The sequence below is a fragment of the Mytilus trossulus genome, chromosome 6 (genome assembly GCF_036588685.1).
Source record: "Mytilus trossulus isolate FHL-02 chromosome 6, PNRI_Mtr1.1.1.hap1, whole genome shotgun sequence".
Classification (NCBI taxonomy): Eukaryota; Metazoa; Mollusca; class Bivalvia; order Mytilida; family Mytilidae; genus Mytilus; species Mytilus trossulus.
In genome coordinates, this window is record NC_086378.1 from 72,204,255 (window position 1) to 72,219,546 (window position 15,292).

Consider the following 15,292-nt stretch of genomic DNA (forward strand, 5'->3'; position numbering starts at 1 on the left):
AGCAACGAAAATGTCAAATTAACCAATAAATCAAACTAGATATTTTATAAATTTATTTTTGTTGTTATATAATTTCTGAATATGAATAGTAGACAAAGCATTTTATCAACCATAACTGTTCTGTTATAAAATACATGTATACTTGATACAATGTATAACAAATTATAGTATTGTGTTTTTCAAATTTTGTTCATGTTTATCAATATTATGAAATACATTTCTGATAACTTTTACAGTGGTTGTACTGGTTTTATATTGCATGTGCAAAGATGTTTACATGTACAAGATTAAAGTTTTATTGTTAAGTATGTTTTGTGTTAATTATTGAACTAACCGAATATTCTGGTATTGTGTTTCGGAGGTATTGGATATAGTTAGTATCATGCTCATGGACACTTGATAAATTATATTTAATTCTGTAGAGGCTACATTATTAAAACAGTATAGTTGTAAAAAAGACTGACATGTCGTGCAAGAGAAAACAGGGTCCCATTCTATTTCAAATGAAATAATGAGCAAGACCTTTATACATATCAAATATATTTGCCACTACAGGTATTATCTTTGTATTTGATATTACCATACACACAAAAATTTATAGCATACATTTAATGTGTAAGCTACCCTATAGTAATAGAGAGAAAAACAAGTGGTACTTTGTACCAAACATTGTCGGTTGGGAATTAAAACTGTTTCATCCCTGCCAAGGGTAATCGTCAGGTGGCTTACGGCTACCACTACAGTTTTTGTTGCGTTGGTGACATGACCACAGAATTTGTCTGCTGATGGTGATTTTGTTTGGCATTTTTATTTCATGATGATGGTATAATAATGAACCATTAACAAGCACCTGAGTCTGGAGGAAACACTTTTAAGAAATAACCCCATTCAGTTTATTGCTACACCTTTTCCAGGAACTTTGATGCCAGTCCCAACACTGATAGTGATAGTAATGACCTGCCCCTTCTTTCATAATATTTCAGTTTTTTCTCTCAGACTAAACTTACAATTGAAAGGTTTTCACCCCATAAACAAATCAAAATAATTAAAACCCAGTATATTCTGCAATAGAAGGCCGTTTGTTTTATAAGTAGAAGAATGGTCTGAATCGAAATTGTATCATATGTTTACATAATTTTCACTTCCACGACCTTCAAGGTTAGACGTAAGTTTTAACCAGGGTCCACGGTTTCAACTTGCTTTTATCTTTTCGTGCTTTCAAATATATATATTTCACTTGTGAAACAACTTACGAGTATGCAATGTTAAAAGTATAATAGTTGAGCATTGTTAATGCGTGCTATCGACGTGAAAAATATAAAGAAGTTGTCTTGATCATCAAGTTGATGTACGTTCCAATCATTATGGCCGCCAATATTGTTTCCGTCTCCAAATGACCTATTGACCGGAATAAATTAAAGATGGCGGACTAATTTGCATACAAGTGTAAATTCAACTATAATATAATAAGAATTTTTCTTGATCTGTTTGATATCATGATATTGAATTAAAAATGTGTATATCATTCTTATACTACTTTTACAGATTTTGTAGGGTAATTTTCCTTGTTCCCCCTTATTTCACCTAATGCTGAACACATGTGCAACCCATCTCCACGAAAGGTCAAAACAATGTTTGCACGAATAAGAATGCACATGAGGTTGAATTATTGACTTGCAATCAAATAATACATGATGAGTGATGTTATTTTTTTTTTATCTTATTTTGACGAAAATGAACCAAACTGTATAAATATTTATATTTGAAACAAAAAACTATCATGATATATAGTTATTTTAATTCTTTGTCTAATTCGTCACTTACGAATGCCCATTAATATAGCGCCTAACGTTTTGATGTATTTATATAACCCTTTCTTAAAAATGTTTGACTTTTCAAAGTTTTCCAGATGAAAATAAATATAGAAAAGAGTTTTTAAGTATATAAATAGCAAATGACAAATAAGTCATGCCATGTTCAGACCGAGAATAAATCAACAATACATACAATAGGAACAATGTAGGGATGAAGGTGAAATTTCGACTGCCACTTGAAAATGAGTGTATACTGAATTGGATAGTGATAGAAACTTACGGACCCCTTATTGAGTTGTTTCAAGGGTTCTAACGTGCAGAAAGCGTGGCACCCACTCTACACGAGGCATTGGAATTATCATCCATAATTAAACCGGATGGGGCTGCGAACTTGATATAAATCTTGTACGAGAAGACATCTGAGTTTTATGTATTTCATGAGAAAAAACTTGATGTAAAACAATGAAATGCTTCCGTAGACAACTTAGTAATATATTTTTCTATCTTTATTGTCGTAAAGCATAAGTACAGCTTGTGACAAACAAAATACAAATTACATAAAACATAAATTCTAATGCAACAACGTTTGTAACGTTCATTTTGATTAGATAACTTCACTTTCTTACATGGCATCAATTGACAATTGATGCTATGGGACGTACGCGCAAGCGCAGACGGCATAGGACAGATTTTAAATATATGTTTTAACGTTGTTTTCTGTCAGTTTCATTAGAATGGAGATATCAATATTGTATTTTAGGGAAAACGGTAGTATTACATTTTCCCAGCATTAGGTTGGCCTTTTGTGTACCCAAGACAGGTGGAGGAAGTCAACTAATGAGCGCTGTGATTGGATGTAAGGGTACAATATATTTTTTATTTATCTATGAATAACTGCAGTTTGTATATTTACAAGATAAATTTTAAAACCTATTGAAATATTTTCTAGAGAATTATTTGAAAAGGCTTCCAAAATTTCATAAATTTGGTGCAAAATGACGGTGGGCATGGATAACATAAACCAGCTCCGTTGGAAATTGGTCATGATACTATTTGGCTTCAATTTTTAGAATACAGTAATAAAGTACAAACACCACACATAACTGTTTTATCCAAGTTTTTATTATAAAAACTGGTAAATTTAGAAAATGTTAGTATTGTCGCCTATGGCAGAATAAATACTACCGTTTTCCCTATACTCAAGATAGCAAGGGAAAGCAAAATCAATCAGACTTCAGTCATATTATACTATTTTGAAGCATTTGATAAGAACATTTGATTTTTATCACTAAGAATAGAAATTTTTATCTGAGGACAGTACAGTGTTGAGAAAAGTGCTGAGTCATCATAATAAGTCAAATTGATGGGTACTGCTATAAAACTGTATTCTAGGGTGTCAATATTAACTATATTGTATAAACTGCACCAAATAATTGTTCTTTTGTATTTGTTTTCACTATTCGAAATGATTAATTCAATTTGAAAACCCAGATTTTAAGTTGTGACATATATTTTTAACTGAAATATTTGCCTTTTTTGCTGTGTAATTCCCTAAATGTATAAATTGGGTATTTCCCTTGACACAATCTATTAAAATTGGATATTGTCTGGTTAAGTTTGTACTGTTTATATAGTAAGACAGTATTTGGTCATACTAGAAGCATTTTCACTGTTAGAATTGTTCATCTAAGAAAAAAAGAGGCCCACTGGAGGCTAAATTTAGATAGAATTTATACTCTCCTGTGTAAAGAATTGCTTACATTGTTGACAATTCATGCAGCAAATATTTCAATAGTGCTTCATTTTGTAGTTTCTATCTTTTATTACATCAGACATATACAATTTGTCATTTTGAACTGTTTGAAAGGACTTTTGTTGGAATTTAATACTCCAAAGGGACATAATTCAGCTTTTTCATAGATTAATACAGGCAACAAAGGCAACTTTACAGCTGAGTATTTTGCAGATTTAATGTTTTAAGTGTCTAATATCCTTGTTTTTATAATCTCAAGATACAATAATGGATTTTATAACCAGCTCTGAAATTTTGAACCACAATATGGCATATACTAAAGCATGGAATGGAGATTAGTATGACAAATCTTGAATTTGTGCTTATGTTGTAAATTTTGGATAAAATGTATACAAATTGAATAGAATTGTCATTTTTATTTGTTTAAATGGAAATGTTTATTTCTATTCTTAAATAAGATAAGATATAGTTGGAAATAGGTTGTTCCTTTGGCCTTTTCTAAAAGAAATAGAGAAAGAGGTAAATCAGCATGTTGGGGTGGGGACATAAAATTATCCATGTTTCTTTAAGTAATGGGGATATACAAGTATTAGTTATAGTCAAGGTTTCCACAATAACCCAGTATTGCATTGATGGTGTCATAAGAATTCTTTATAGCTTTGTGTCACAGTATAGGGAAAACGGTAGTATTACATTTTCCCAGCATTAGGTTGGCCTTTTGTGTACCCAAGACAGGTGGAGGAAGTCAACTAATGAGCGCTGTGATTGGATGTAAGGGTACAATATATTTTTTATTTATCTATGAATAACTGCAGTTTGTATATTTACAAGATAAATTTTAAAACCTATTGAAATATTTTCTAGAGAATTATTTGAAAAGGCATCCAAAATTTCATAAATTTGGTGCAAAATGACGGTGGGCATGGATAACATAAACCAGCTCCGTTGGAAATTGGTCATGATACTATTTGGCTTCAATTTTTAGAATACAGTAATAAAGTACAAACACCACACATAACTGTTTTATCCAAGTTTTTATTATAAAAACTGGTAAATTTAGAAAATGTTAGTATTGTCGCCTATGGCAGAATAAATACTACCGTTTTCCCTATAAGCTCCGACGGCATCAATTTGGGATTTGATGGTCGCAAATACCCGTTTACTGTCTCCGCTAACGCGTCGCAATTTAACCGTTAATTTACGACCATCAAATCCCCAATTGATGCCGTCGGAGCTTAAAATTCAATACAGTTATCTCCTAAATATACAATACATTTTACAGCAGTTAGCTAATTCAAATGAAGTAGTCATTAACATTTGGAAAATAGTGTTCGAATATTTTTTGATAGTACATTTCACCCATATCTTGAGTTTTCTCCATCTCTTCGATAGCCCGAATTTCTATATGAATTCCTTCTCGCTCCGTATCTTGGGTCTATCATGGATTCTTTGGTCTTAAATCGTTTCTTAATAGTAGGTGCAGGTGAGTCCATGATCTTTTGAATAATCCTTTGATAATCTGGTTCCTGAACGTCTGGATAATGACGTTTGAGATATGACTTTAAGTTTTCGAGGTTGACCGGATGGTCCCGATTAATTTTAGATGATCTATTATATGTCCTTGGATCTGTTAAATTCCAATGAGTTTTAAAACGCGTCGTAATAACAGGTGCAGGTGAATCCAAGATCTCTTTAATAATCTTCTTAAGATCGGAGTTTGGCAATTCTGATGGTGTATATTGTTTACGTCCGTATCCACGATCATATCCATATCTTCTCGACCTTTTGACTCTTCGCTTTATTAAATCCTGCAACATTAAAATGATATATTTTCAATTGAAGTGCATAGCAATTATTTTTTGGGCATTAATGAATTCATTTGACATACCATACTGAAAATTTGTTCAATATTAAATATCTTTTACAGCCGATTTCAATGAGTGTGTAAGCAAATGTAATATCTTTGGTTAGCTTGCTTGCTAGCTGAACCGTGAAGTGATTGTTAGGTTATCAGGTTAAGTTAGGTAAACTACCCTCCACCAAAAGTAGACTAGTCTGACAGATAACCGATTTATCTGTATGTAGGACTTGCCAACTTCGAAAGGAGGGTAGTAGACCTCACCTAACAATGACTTCACGGTTCAGATAGCAAGCAAGCTAACCAAAGATACTACCTTAAACTACACATTCATTGACATCGGCTGTAATTCACAGAACAATCATAATTTGTTACGGGGATGTTTAATATGAATTGTTATATATGGCACAGAACGTTAATATTTCGTAAAAAGTATGTTTTATCTGAATTGTTTGAGTTACTACCTATTTGATACAGCATTAATTGTACTAAATGTTCCCCCTTGTGACTTCGGGCTGTAAAGCAGATTCCGATTCAATATTTTATAAGAGTCTTACAAAATGAAAATAAAAGAGTAATACATATATATATATAATACAATCATCATAATATATACATCGAATAAGATTAGGCAAGAGAGCTTGTTATAACGAAATTTATTACCGGTATGTACTAGATTTTTTTTTCTTTTTTGATTCTTATTAATTTTTCTTATATAGGTTAAATATAAGAAAACCCACTGGATATGACAATATTTCATCAAAAATTATAAAATTGGCACAGCCAGTAATATCAAATCCTATTAAAATCTTAGTTAATAAATCAATTGAAAGCTCGATTTTTCACTTAAATTGGAAGCAAACAGTCTGTCTAAAAATTCTTTAAAATTATTCAGAAAACAGAAAACAACGCATTAAAATTGGAAGTTCTTACAGTAAATGGGATTGTTATGTTTAAAGGCGTACCAAAAGGGTAAATTCTTGGTCCAGTTCTTTACAATGTCTTCATAAATGACAATTTCATTTTGTACAAAAAAGCACCATTTATAATTATGCTGATCACAACACTGTATCATATAGTGATCACAATTTAGATAAAGTTGTTGAAAGTTTAGAATCTGACAGTTTAAAACTAATAAACTGATTTTCTATAAATTTAATGAAGGCTTGACAAATTCCAGGCTATACCCATTGGAACAAAAACAATTAAACATGATTTGATATTTGATTTATATGGAAACAAAATTTCTTGTGAAGAAAATGTTAAACTTTTTGGAATAACAATAAATTGGGACTTAAACTTTAACAAACATATATCTGAAATATGTAAAAATATATCAAGACAATTAAATGTTCTAAAACGTATGGGTAGATATTTAAACAGACTAGGTAGGTTAACAGCAAACTACTCAGTCATTCTTTCGAATGTTAACTAATGTCCAGTAATTTGGCACTACTGTAGTGAAAAAAGTCTTTTTAAATGGAAAAATTATAAGAAAGACTTCTAATATTCATGTATGAAGATTATGATAGTCCTTACGAAAAACTGCTAGAAAAATCTAAATTACCATCTTTAAAAATAAGAAGAATACAAACAATTGCAATAGGAACATTTAAAATGATTAACAAAAAAAGTCCGAGCTACTTTCATGATTTTATGATTGATATAAAAATTAATAAGTATGATTTAAGATCCCAGGAAACAGCAGTACTCTATTGAGTTAGAACTACTAAGTATGGCTTAAGATCGTATCCCTATAATGCTGCACAAATCTGGAATGAGCTACCGAACCATTGTCGAATGGAAACATCTTTCGAACAATTCAAAAATTGGTACAAACATGGGATCCAAGTAACAGCTCATGCCAGTGTAGTGCATGAATATAGTGTTTATGCCCGTTTTATTTAACTTTTTTGTGTGTGACTACATGATTTGTGCAATTTTATTATTTATGTTTTTAGTGTACGATGCTTTTAACTTATAGATGTCATTTAAGGTATCTTACTATGCATTATATTTATTAAATTGTGTATTTTCGTGACTTTTGTATGTGTGAACTGTATTGTATTGTATGTGTGTATTATATTTGTTATAAAGTCGATTTGCAAAGCTACCTAGAGCTTGCGTTTATGTAATTTATTGAATATCGACTCTAAAAAAAACTTTGAATCTTGAATAAACTGTTATAAGAATTCATGCATGTTTCCACATTCTTTATAAAAATGAGATCTAAAACCATGATTTTGTATATTTAACAAGTGGATCAATCGAGACAGAACTATCCTCCTTTGTTAAGGTGTTGTCGTATGATGTCAAAATAACTAGCCAAATTCAAATGTAATTCCTGAATACGAAGAGTTCCGAAAGTCCAAACTGAATTCTTATTTAAATGATCACCATCTGATCTGGTATTTTGCCATTCTCTATATATAACTATGAAAAAACCTTTGCTATATTTAGGAAGAAGCTTGGTGCAGACAGAACAATTTCAAAAGGCTTTTAAAAAAGAGCCGATATTGTAATAATAAAAGCAAATTGAACGAAAGCAAATCTGACAGAAATATATTGTCCGATTGGAGAACAAAGAAATATGGTTTTAACAGTCATATTTCCCAGTCACAAGATTTCTTTAAAAGTGCACATGATTATTAAGAAAACACCAATTTTCATGTTTTAAGGATCTTCCATCTGTTTACCATTGTTAGTGTATCTATTATCACTGCCCAAGTTCAGAATGTAAAAATAAGGAGATTTGTTATGTTTGCCAATTAAACAGCTACATGTATCCACCAAGTTTGTATAATTTATATTCTGTTTATTCTGTGTGACCTTTTGGCTCTGAGTCCTACTGATGAAGATGAAACACGATATGTTCATTAAACGCATCAAAATCTTTTTAACTTGCTTAAATTTCTGACAGCTTGAGTGCATATTTATATTAAAACGAATTTGTATGCCTATAAGAATACTTCGTCAAATGCCATTCTCGTATATTACCTACATTTAAAGCATTCCTGACGGATGTGGTTTTATATTCTGGTAATTTTGTATGTTACATGACCTTTCTTCATGTTTGAAGGTTTCTATTATTGCGCATAAGGTAGAGATGTAAACATGTTTGAATTTTTCCACATCGAGGCTCTTCCTGGTTTGTAAATCACAGGGGAAGGGTCAACCGATTTACATAAGTTTTAAATTAAGGAAAGTGGAATGAGTGATTAGGCCGGTAAGAGCTCTTGAATATCATTTGACTTCGGCTGATCTCGACATAGAAAATGGCTTGCAAAACGTCAGTGGAAGACGCACAATGGTATATAGGTACATGTATACAATAATGTTTAAGGATAGTGAAGGTCGTGTGTAGTTTTGTATCGAATTTAAACAATAATAAGTTGTTTATTTTTTAGTAATAATATTTAAACGTCGACTCTCCTAGAAGATCTTTATCCTGTTAGGAAGATATTGTAGTTTGAAAAAAACAACAAAAAAAACCATCGTTATTTCTCGTATATCTAGCAAGGTATAAAAAGGTTTGGTACGCATAATTATGATCCTTGCAATAATTGTTTACATTATATCATACTCTTGTAAAATAAATTTTAGCCGTCTTTTGTGTTGGACTTACTCTTTCAAATCTTTGTGTTCTTTTTAAAATGACCAGAAAGATGTCACATGTAAATTGAAAGATTTGTTAACTAACATACTCTTCATTTGATTCACCATCACAACAACCTCATACAAAGGGATCAAAAATACACTTTCAAAATACAATACCCAAATGGCATGTTCAATCAATGCACCAGAAAAAATGTCTACGATACGCAAATCAGTACACGGCACCAGTACCGGCCCCCTTTTTCTGACCCCTCCAGCTCGTACTGAACCACACCCGTCATATAGTTGGCAGCCCCATCAGTGACTTAAACAACACAATCAGTCATAAAATGCAATCTATCACAACAGAAGAAGACCTGCTGAGTAAATAAGAAGAAATGGACCGAAATATCGATTAATTTTAAAGTGAAAATATTGAGAACTTCAATATTCGAATAAAGAAAAATTAAATTGGTATTGGAAACCTTACTTCCTATTAAAATGACTGAAATTCAAAACACATCCGATTTTCATAATATAAAGATGAGTTACGTGTATGTGGAGAGAAGAGTTATATGTGCACAGCTTTTTACGCTGATGTGTCCGGTAGTCCAGAGAACGGAAAGAACTTTAACATAAAATACACACAAAGAAGAACTGAAATTATCCTGTCAAGAAATGCAATACCGGTATAAATGTCCGAGTCATACCTTGGTCTTTATTGGAAAATATGGTGAAAACATCGACTGTTTATTAAAAAAAGTATGATTGTTCTGAAATTTACATTATAAATGAAATTAAATGTGTTAACATAATGTCCGACGCATTAAAAGCGATTTCAAGCAGCGACCCTGGTCACCCATATTTGCATCGTTTGAAATGTTGTGGGCCGGGGAAAAGTGCGTTGATCTGCTTATAAGTGATAGGGGTCTCCTTTCAGTCTAAGTGAGTAGTATTCATCTATAATTCTTACATTGGACATAACGGAAAATGGGATCCTAATTTTAAACGAAGCCCGAAATCAAAATGTCCAGGCGGTGTTGCTTAAAGAAAAGCTTTATATTGATAACGATATTTTCGATCTTAGGAAACACAAAAAAATATATAAAGAAGCCAATAAAGGCAACAGTAGTATACCGCTGCTCAAAATGCATAAATCGATAGAGAAAAAACAAATCCGGGTTAAAAACTAAAACTTAAGGAAACGTATCAAATAAAATAGAACAACGACACAACAGAGACACAACACCGAAACGAACTATAATGTAAAAATGACAATTTTCCTGATTTGGCACAGGGCATTTTATGAAACAAATGGTGGGTTGAACCTTGTTTTGTGGCATGCCAAACCTCCCGCTTTAATGGCAGTGTTAATTATAACATTAAAATGACAACATTACACGACAGGGCTTCAAAAAATAAATGGGAGAAAATATAGGACAGAGAAACAAACGAAGTAATTACCATCAAAAGGTAACAGGTTAAAAAATATTTTCATACGCCAAACTCGCGCTACGTCCACAAAAAACTTTGCCCAGATGAAAAAAGTTAGACAGTCATAACAACTACAAAGTTGAGGAACGCCGAGGACCAAAAGTTCATAAAAGTTGTGATGCCAGGGTTATCCGCCTGGGACTTGCATTTTTTAACGGTGCTAGTTCGGGGAAATCAATGGCGACGGGCAATGACATTGGCTCAGGATCCATCTGCAATAAGGATGGGGTGAACAACACAAAACCCGAGGTCAAAAGACCAAGAACAACACTGTCTAGGCTAGCGTTAAAGTATGCGTATGAGTTTTCTGATCTATTTTAGTTTCTTGTTTAACAAGAGAATAAAATATATATGCAAATTGATCACCGTGCCTGTTAGTATCAGAAATAGTCTTGTCTTATTTATATAGATATATACAATATGAGTCAGTTTAGAACAGAAATTAGGGAAGAGTTGTACAAGAAAATTAGAGTAAGTTAGCATATAAATATATGTTATTTTAGGCTGAACATCTTTAACTAAGAACATAAAATAGAGAACAACACATTCTAGGCTAAGGTTGATGGACTTCCAAGCCTAAGTTATGTTTATCTGACATTAATTTTGTACTGATATGCTTAAAATTATATCATGATATGTAAATGGTGGCTTACAAACCAAACTTGATAGAACATTTGTTATTTTTTTTTTAATGTTCCCCGCAACGGGTAGCGTGGGTGACAATTATACATCTTAATAAGTATAAGTAACTGTTGACCGACTTAAAAACATAAATAATTGTTTATATATATACCAAAAGGTCAAAAGTTAAAATTTAACACATAAACTATAAAGTAATGTAAGAAAGACATAATATGTATATATGTAAACTATTAACAAAGTACAGTGAAGGTCATTACATAGTATTTATCTTACCGATAGGTGAACAGGTACTTTTGGGAGAAGATCGAACGTTTTCTTCTCGATTATTGGTGGTATGTCCAGAGTTAGGGGCCCACCATTCTTTAAATGCGTCATGCTGATATGGATTCGAAGCAAATCGATCGGGTTGAGTTGAAAATTTTCGTCATTTTTTAAGATAAGATGCGTCATACACTTCATCTGTTCCAGTGTCCCCATGGTTAAGGCATTGTCATTATTTTCGTACGAATAGCAATCTTTTAAAACAACATTAATGAAATCATCACGAAGGTGTACAGCCGCCAACAAGGGCAAAAAGGTCAAAATACAGAATGTATCCAACAGCATCTAAAAAAATATTAATGAAGAAAAATGATGTGTAAAGGTATTAGTTTATATAAAAGCTAGTATTTTTCGTACAACTAAATGCTAAGAGTAAATAAATATTGCAGTAAGCGCAAAATATAAAACAACTAATATGTGAAAACCAAATATGACTATAAGATTGTTTGTCTTTTTACTGATGAATATTGAACAGACATGATTCATGAAGGGTAGAAAAAAGTAAAATCACAAAAATACTGAACTTAGAGGAAAATCTAATCGGAAAGTCCATAATCACATGGCAAAATCAAATAACAAACAACGCAACACATTGAAATCAGCCATATACTCTAGATGTGAGATAAACTTCGAACATACGAAAGAAGCATAACTTAAATAGTGAAGATAAAAAAACATTTAAAATATAAAATTTGTATTAGGAAAACATATTACCTTTTTCGTTGAAGGATACTTTCTTATCTCACAAGAATAAAAATTGCGTTGTTTATATTACTGACGGCTGCAGGATGTTGGGACTATGCTACCAGAATCATTTAATAACACCACATGATGCTTTTAGCAAATGATGAATAAATGTATTATGTCACATGTATATGCTTAGAGACAATTTACACCAGGTAAAATGTAATTACCGACAGTTAAAGCTCAGGAAAAGGTCAAGAATATGAATTTATATAACAATCTGGTTAAATATCATGTTGTTTATTTCCTTGTCAAAGATGCAAAGTTAAACCTAAATCCGTTAAAGTACATATATCCTTATTTTATGACATAATATGATTACTTTAATTGACTTACTAATATACATAGCTTACTTGCACCGACATGTCTTAAAGGGACACTAGCTGCCAAAGTCACGTTCACCGATTTTACTCAAATTCTCATACTTTGCTTTTCTACATTGACTAGAGGTATAGGGGAGGGTTGAGATCTCATCAACATGTTTAACCCCGCCGTATTTTTGCGCCTGTCCCAAGTCAGGAGCCTCTGTTCTTTGTTAGTCTTGTATTATTTTAATTTTAGTTTCTTGTGTACAATTTGGAAATAAGTATGGCGTTCATTATCACTGAAATAGTATATATTTGTTTACGGGTCAGCTGAAGGACATCTCCGGGTGCGGGAAATTCCCGTTACATTGAAGACCTGTTGGTGACCTTCCGCTGTTATTTTTCTATGGTCGGGTTGATGTCTCTTTGATACATTCACCATTTCCATTCTCAATTTTATTTATTTATAACAATGTAAAATATTTTTTTAAACTAATACTATCAAAAGTATAAAATAAACAATTTACAGGATATGGTCCCAATGATATAGCTTCGTTTCGTTTGACGTCATCTAATTTTAAAACTATCGAGTTGACTTTCTATGACCATATAAGCAATGTAAACATAAAAATAGATATAAATAGATTAAAAACTCGTGTAATTGGATTTTTAAAGGTCTATTTCATTTTGTATTATAGATTAACAATTTATGTTCATCGTCGTTTTTACCTTTAAAAGAATAATTTTATGTTGATCGAATCAGTTAATCAAATTATTTCCCTTTGTTTCACTTTCAATTTTGACATTCTTTTCCTTTAAATACCCGTACATGGACAATGCATGCTTATTTTATCTCTTTCTACGGAGTTAAATCGGAGTTCACATGAATACGGATTTAATGAGGTCGAATTATTCACTTGCAAGTGAATAATTCATTTTCAATGTTTATTAGCTTAAATTGACAAAATTGAAGCATTTTAGCTAATAAAAGCAAATTATTATTTCACTATTTCACTATTATTGATGATTGAACAAAAAAAAAATCATACCTTTAATTTTTTTATATATCTCGTAGCTAGTGCCCCTTTAATAAATGCAAACATTAACTGTGTATTGCTATCTTACCATTAACCCTATCCCTAACTTGATTTTGATGAATCACAGATCATTTTATCTTTAAATATGCAGTTATAAATGTTACCAATCGAAATCCCTATTGAAACAAAAATATCAAATACACCAAATTGGTGTTCAAAAATATTGAATCAATATATATCTACATATCTAATGGTTTTTAATTAAATAAGCAACAAGTTGGATTTTTTTTTAAGATAGCCTTCACAGTTTTTGACGGAATTTTACAAAAAAATGAGATGAAAGACATATGATTTTCATTGGATTAACCAAACGATAAATATAGGAAGATGTGGTGGGAGTGCCAATGAGACAACTCGCAATCCAAATAACAATTTAAAACAAGAATGTGTCCAAAGTACACGGATGCCCCACTCGCACTATCCTTTTCCATGTTCCATGGACCGTGAAATTGGGTAATAATATAATTTGGCATTAAAATAAGAAAGATTATACTATAGGGAACATATGCACTAAGTTTCAAGTTGATTGGACTTCAATTTTATCAAAAACAACCTTGACCAAAAACTTTAACCTGAAATTCCCACTTTCATTTTCTATGTTCAGTGGACCGTGAAATTAGGGTCAAAAGTCTAATTTGGCTTAAAAATTATAAAGATCATATCATAAGCGACAAGTGAATTAAGTGTCAAGTTGGTTGGACTTCAGCTTCATCAAAAACTACCTTGACCAACTTTAACCTGAAACTCTGACTATCATTTTCTATGTTCAGTGGACCGTGAAGTTGGGGACAAAAGTCTAATTTGGCTTTAAAATTAGAAAGATCATATCACAAGCAACAAGTGTACTAAGTTTCAAGTTGATTGGACTTCAGCTTCATCAAAAACTACCTTGACCAAAAACTTTAACCTGAACGAACGGACGCACAAACAGAATAATGGACAAAAGAACGGAGCCACAGACCAGAAAACATAATGTCCCTGTACTATCGTAGGTGGGGCATAAAAAGGTAAACCATTATAGGTCAATGTACGGCCTTCAACACGGAGCCTTGATTCACACCGAATCACTAGTGTAAAACAGTTCAAACGGGAAAAACAACGGTCTAATCCATATAAAAAACAAGAGACGAGAAACACATATTAATAACATAAACAAACGACAACTACTGTTAAACGTTTTATTGGATCCAAACCTTCTCCCTTTTTCTGAAACAATAGCATATTAACATCACAACATAGAAAAACCACATGAAAAAATATCAATTGGCAGGCTTAACTCAATCAAAAAACGTAAATTAATACACTATGAACAATAAATTTGATCGGCGATATCTGAATGCAAATGCACAGTTAATAAAATTTAAGAGACAAACATTCAAGGCCAAAATCAAACAAAGCCATGGCAAAACACCACTGCGAAATATGTAACCCTTCGAAAATATTCACTTTAGAAAAAAAAAACGGTTTTAATAATGCAGGTAAATCTTGAAGTTTATACAAATGTAGTAAGAAGTAAATTTGAAGATATCCAAAATAATCAAAGCTGGTATATAGACAAGATCCATATAAAATATAGAATAACAAAAAAGCATTATAAACAGTATCAACAGGTCGAATTAACAAGAAAATATATATGTAAACAGCTTCAGAAAAGGTACTACTTCAAGCGA

General features: G+C 31.8%; 1 protein-coding gene across 1 annotated transcript; it reads right to left on the reverse strand.

The window, feature by feature from the left end:
• Positions 1 to 4,767: 4,767 nt before the first annotated feature.
• LOC134723731 (uncharacterized) lies at positions 4,768 to 12,374 on the reverse strand. Its single transcript, XM_063587277.1, has 3 exons — positions 12,191 to 12,374; positions 11,429 to 11,761; positions 4,768 to 5,375 (listed from the first exon to the last, which is right to left on the reverse strand). The coding sequence occupies exons 2-3, from the start codon at positions 11,759 to 11,761 to the stop codon at positions 4,923 to 4,925; spliced, it is 786 nt and encodes a 261-aa protein (XP_063443347.1). The 5' UTR covers positions 12,191 to 12,374; the 3' UTR covers positions 4,768 to 4,922.
• Between the last annotated feature and the right edge of the window lie 2,918 nt (positions 12,375 to 15,292).

What these genes read in the sequence shown, in the direction of transcription:
- LOC134723731 (XM_063587277.1), bottom strand. Translation starts at nt 11,761, where the DNA reads ATGCTGTTGGATACATTCTGTATTTTGACCTTTTTGCCCTTGTTGGCG. An exon ending in AAGTACCTGTTCACCTATCG is followed by an intron (nt 5,376 to 11,428) that starts GTAAGATAAATA and finishes TTAATGTTGCAG; the next exon opens with GATTTAATAAAGCGAAGAGT.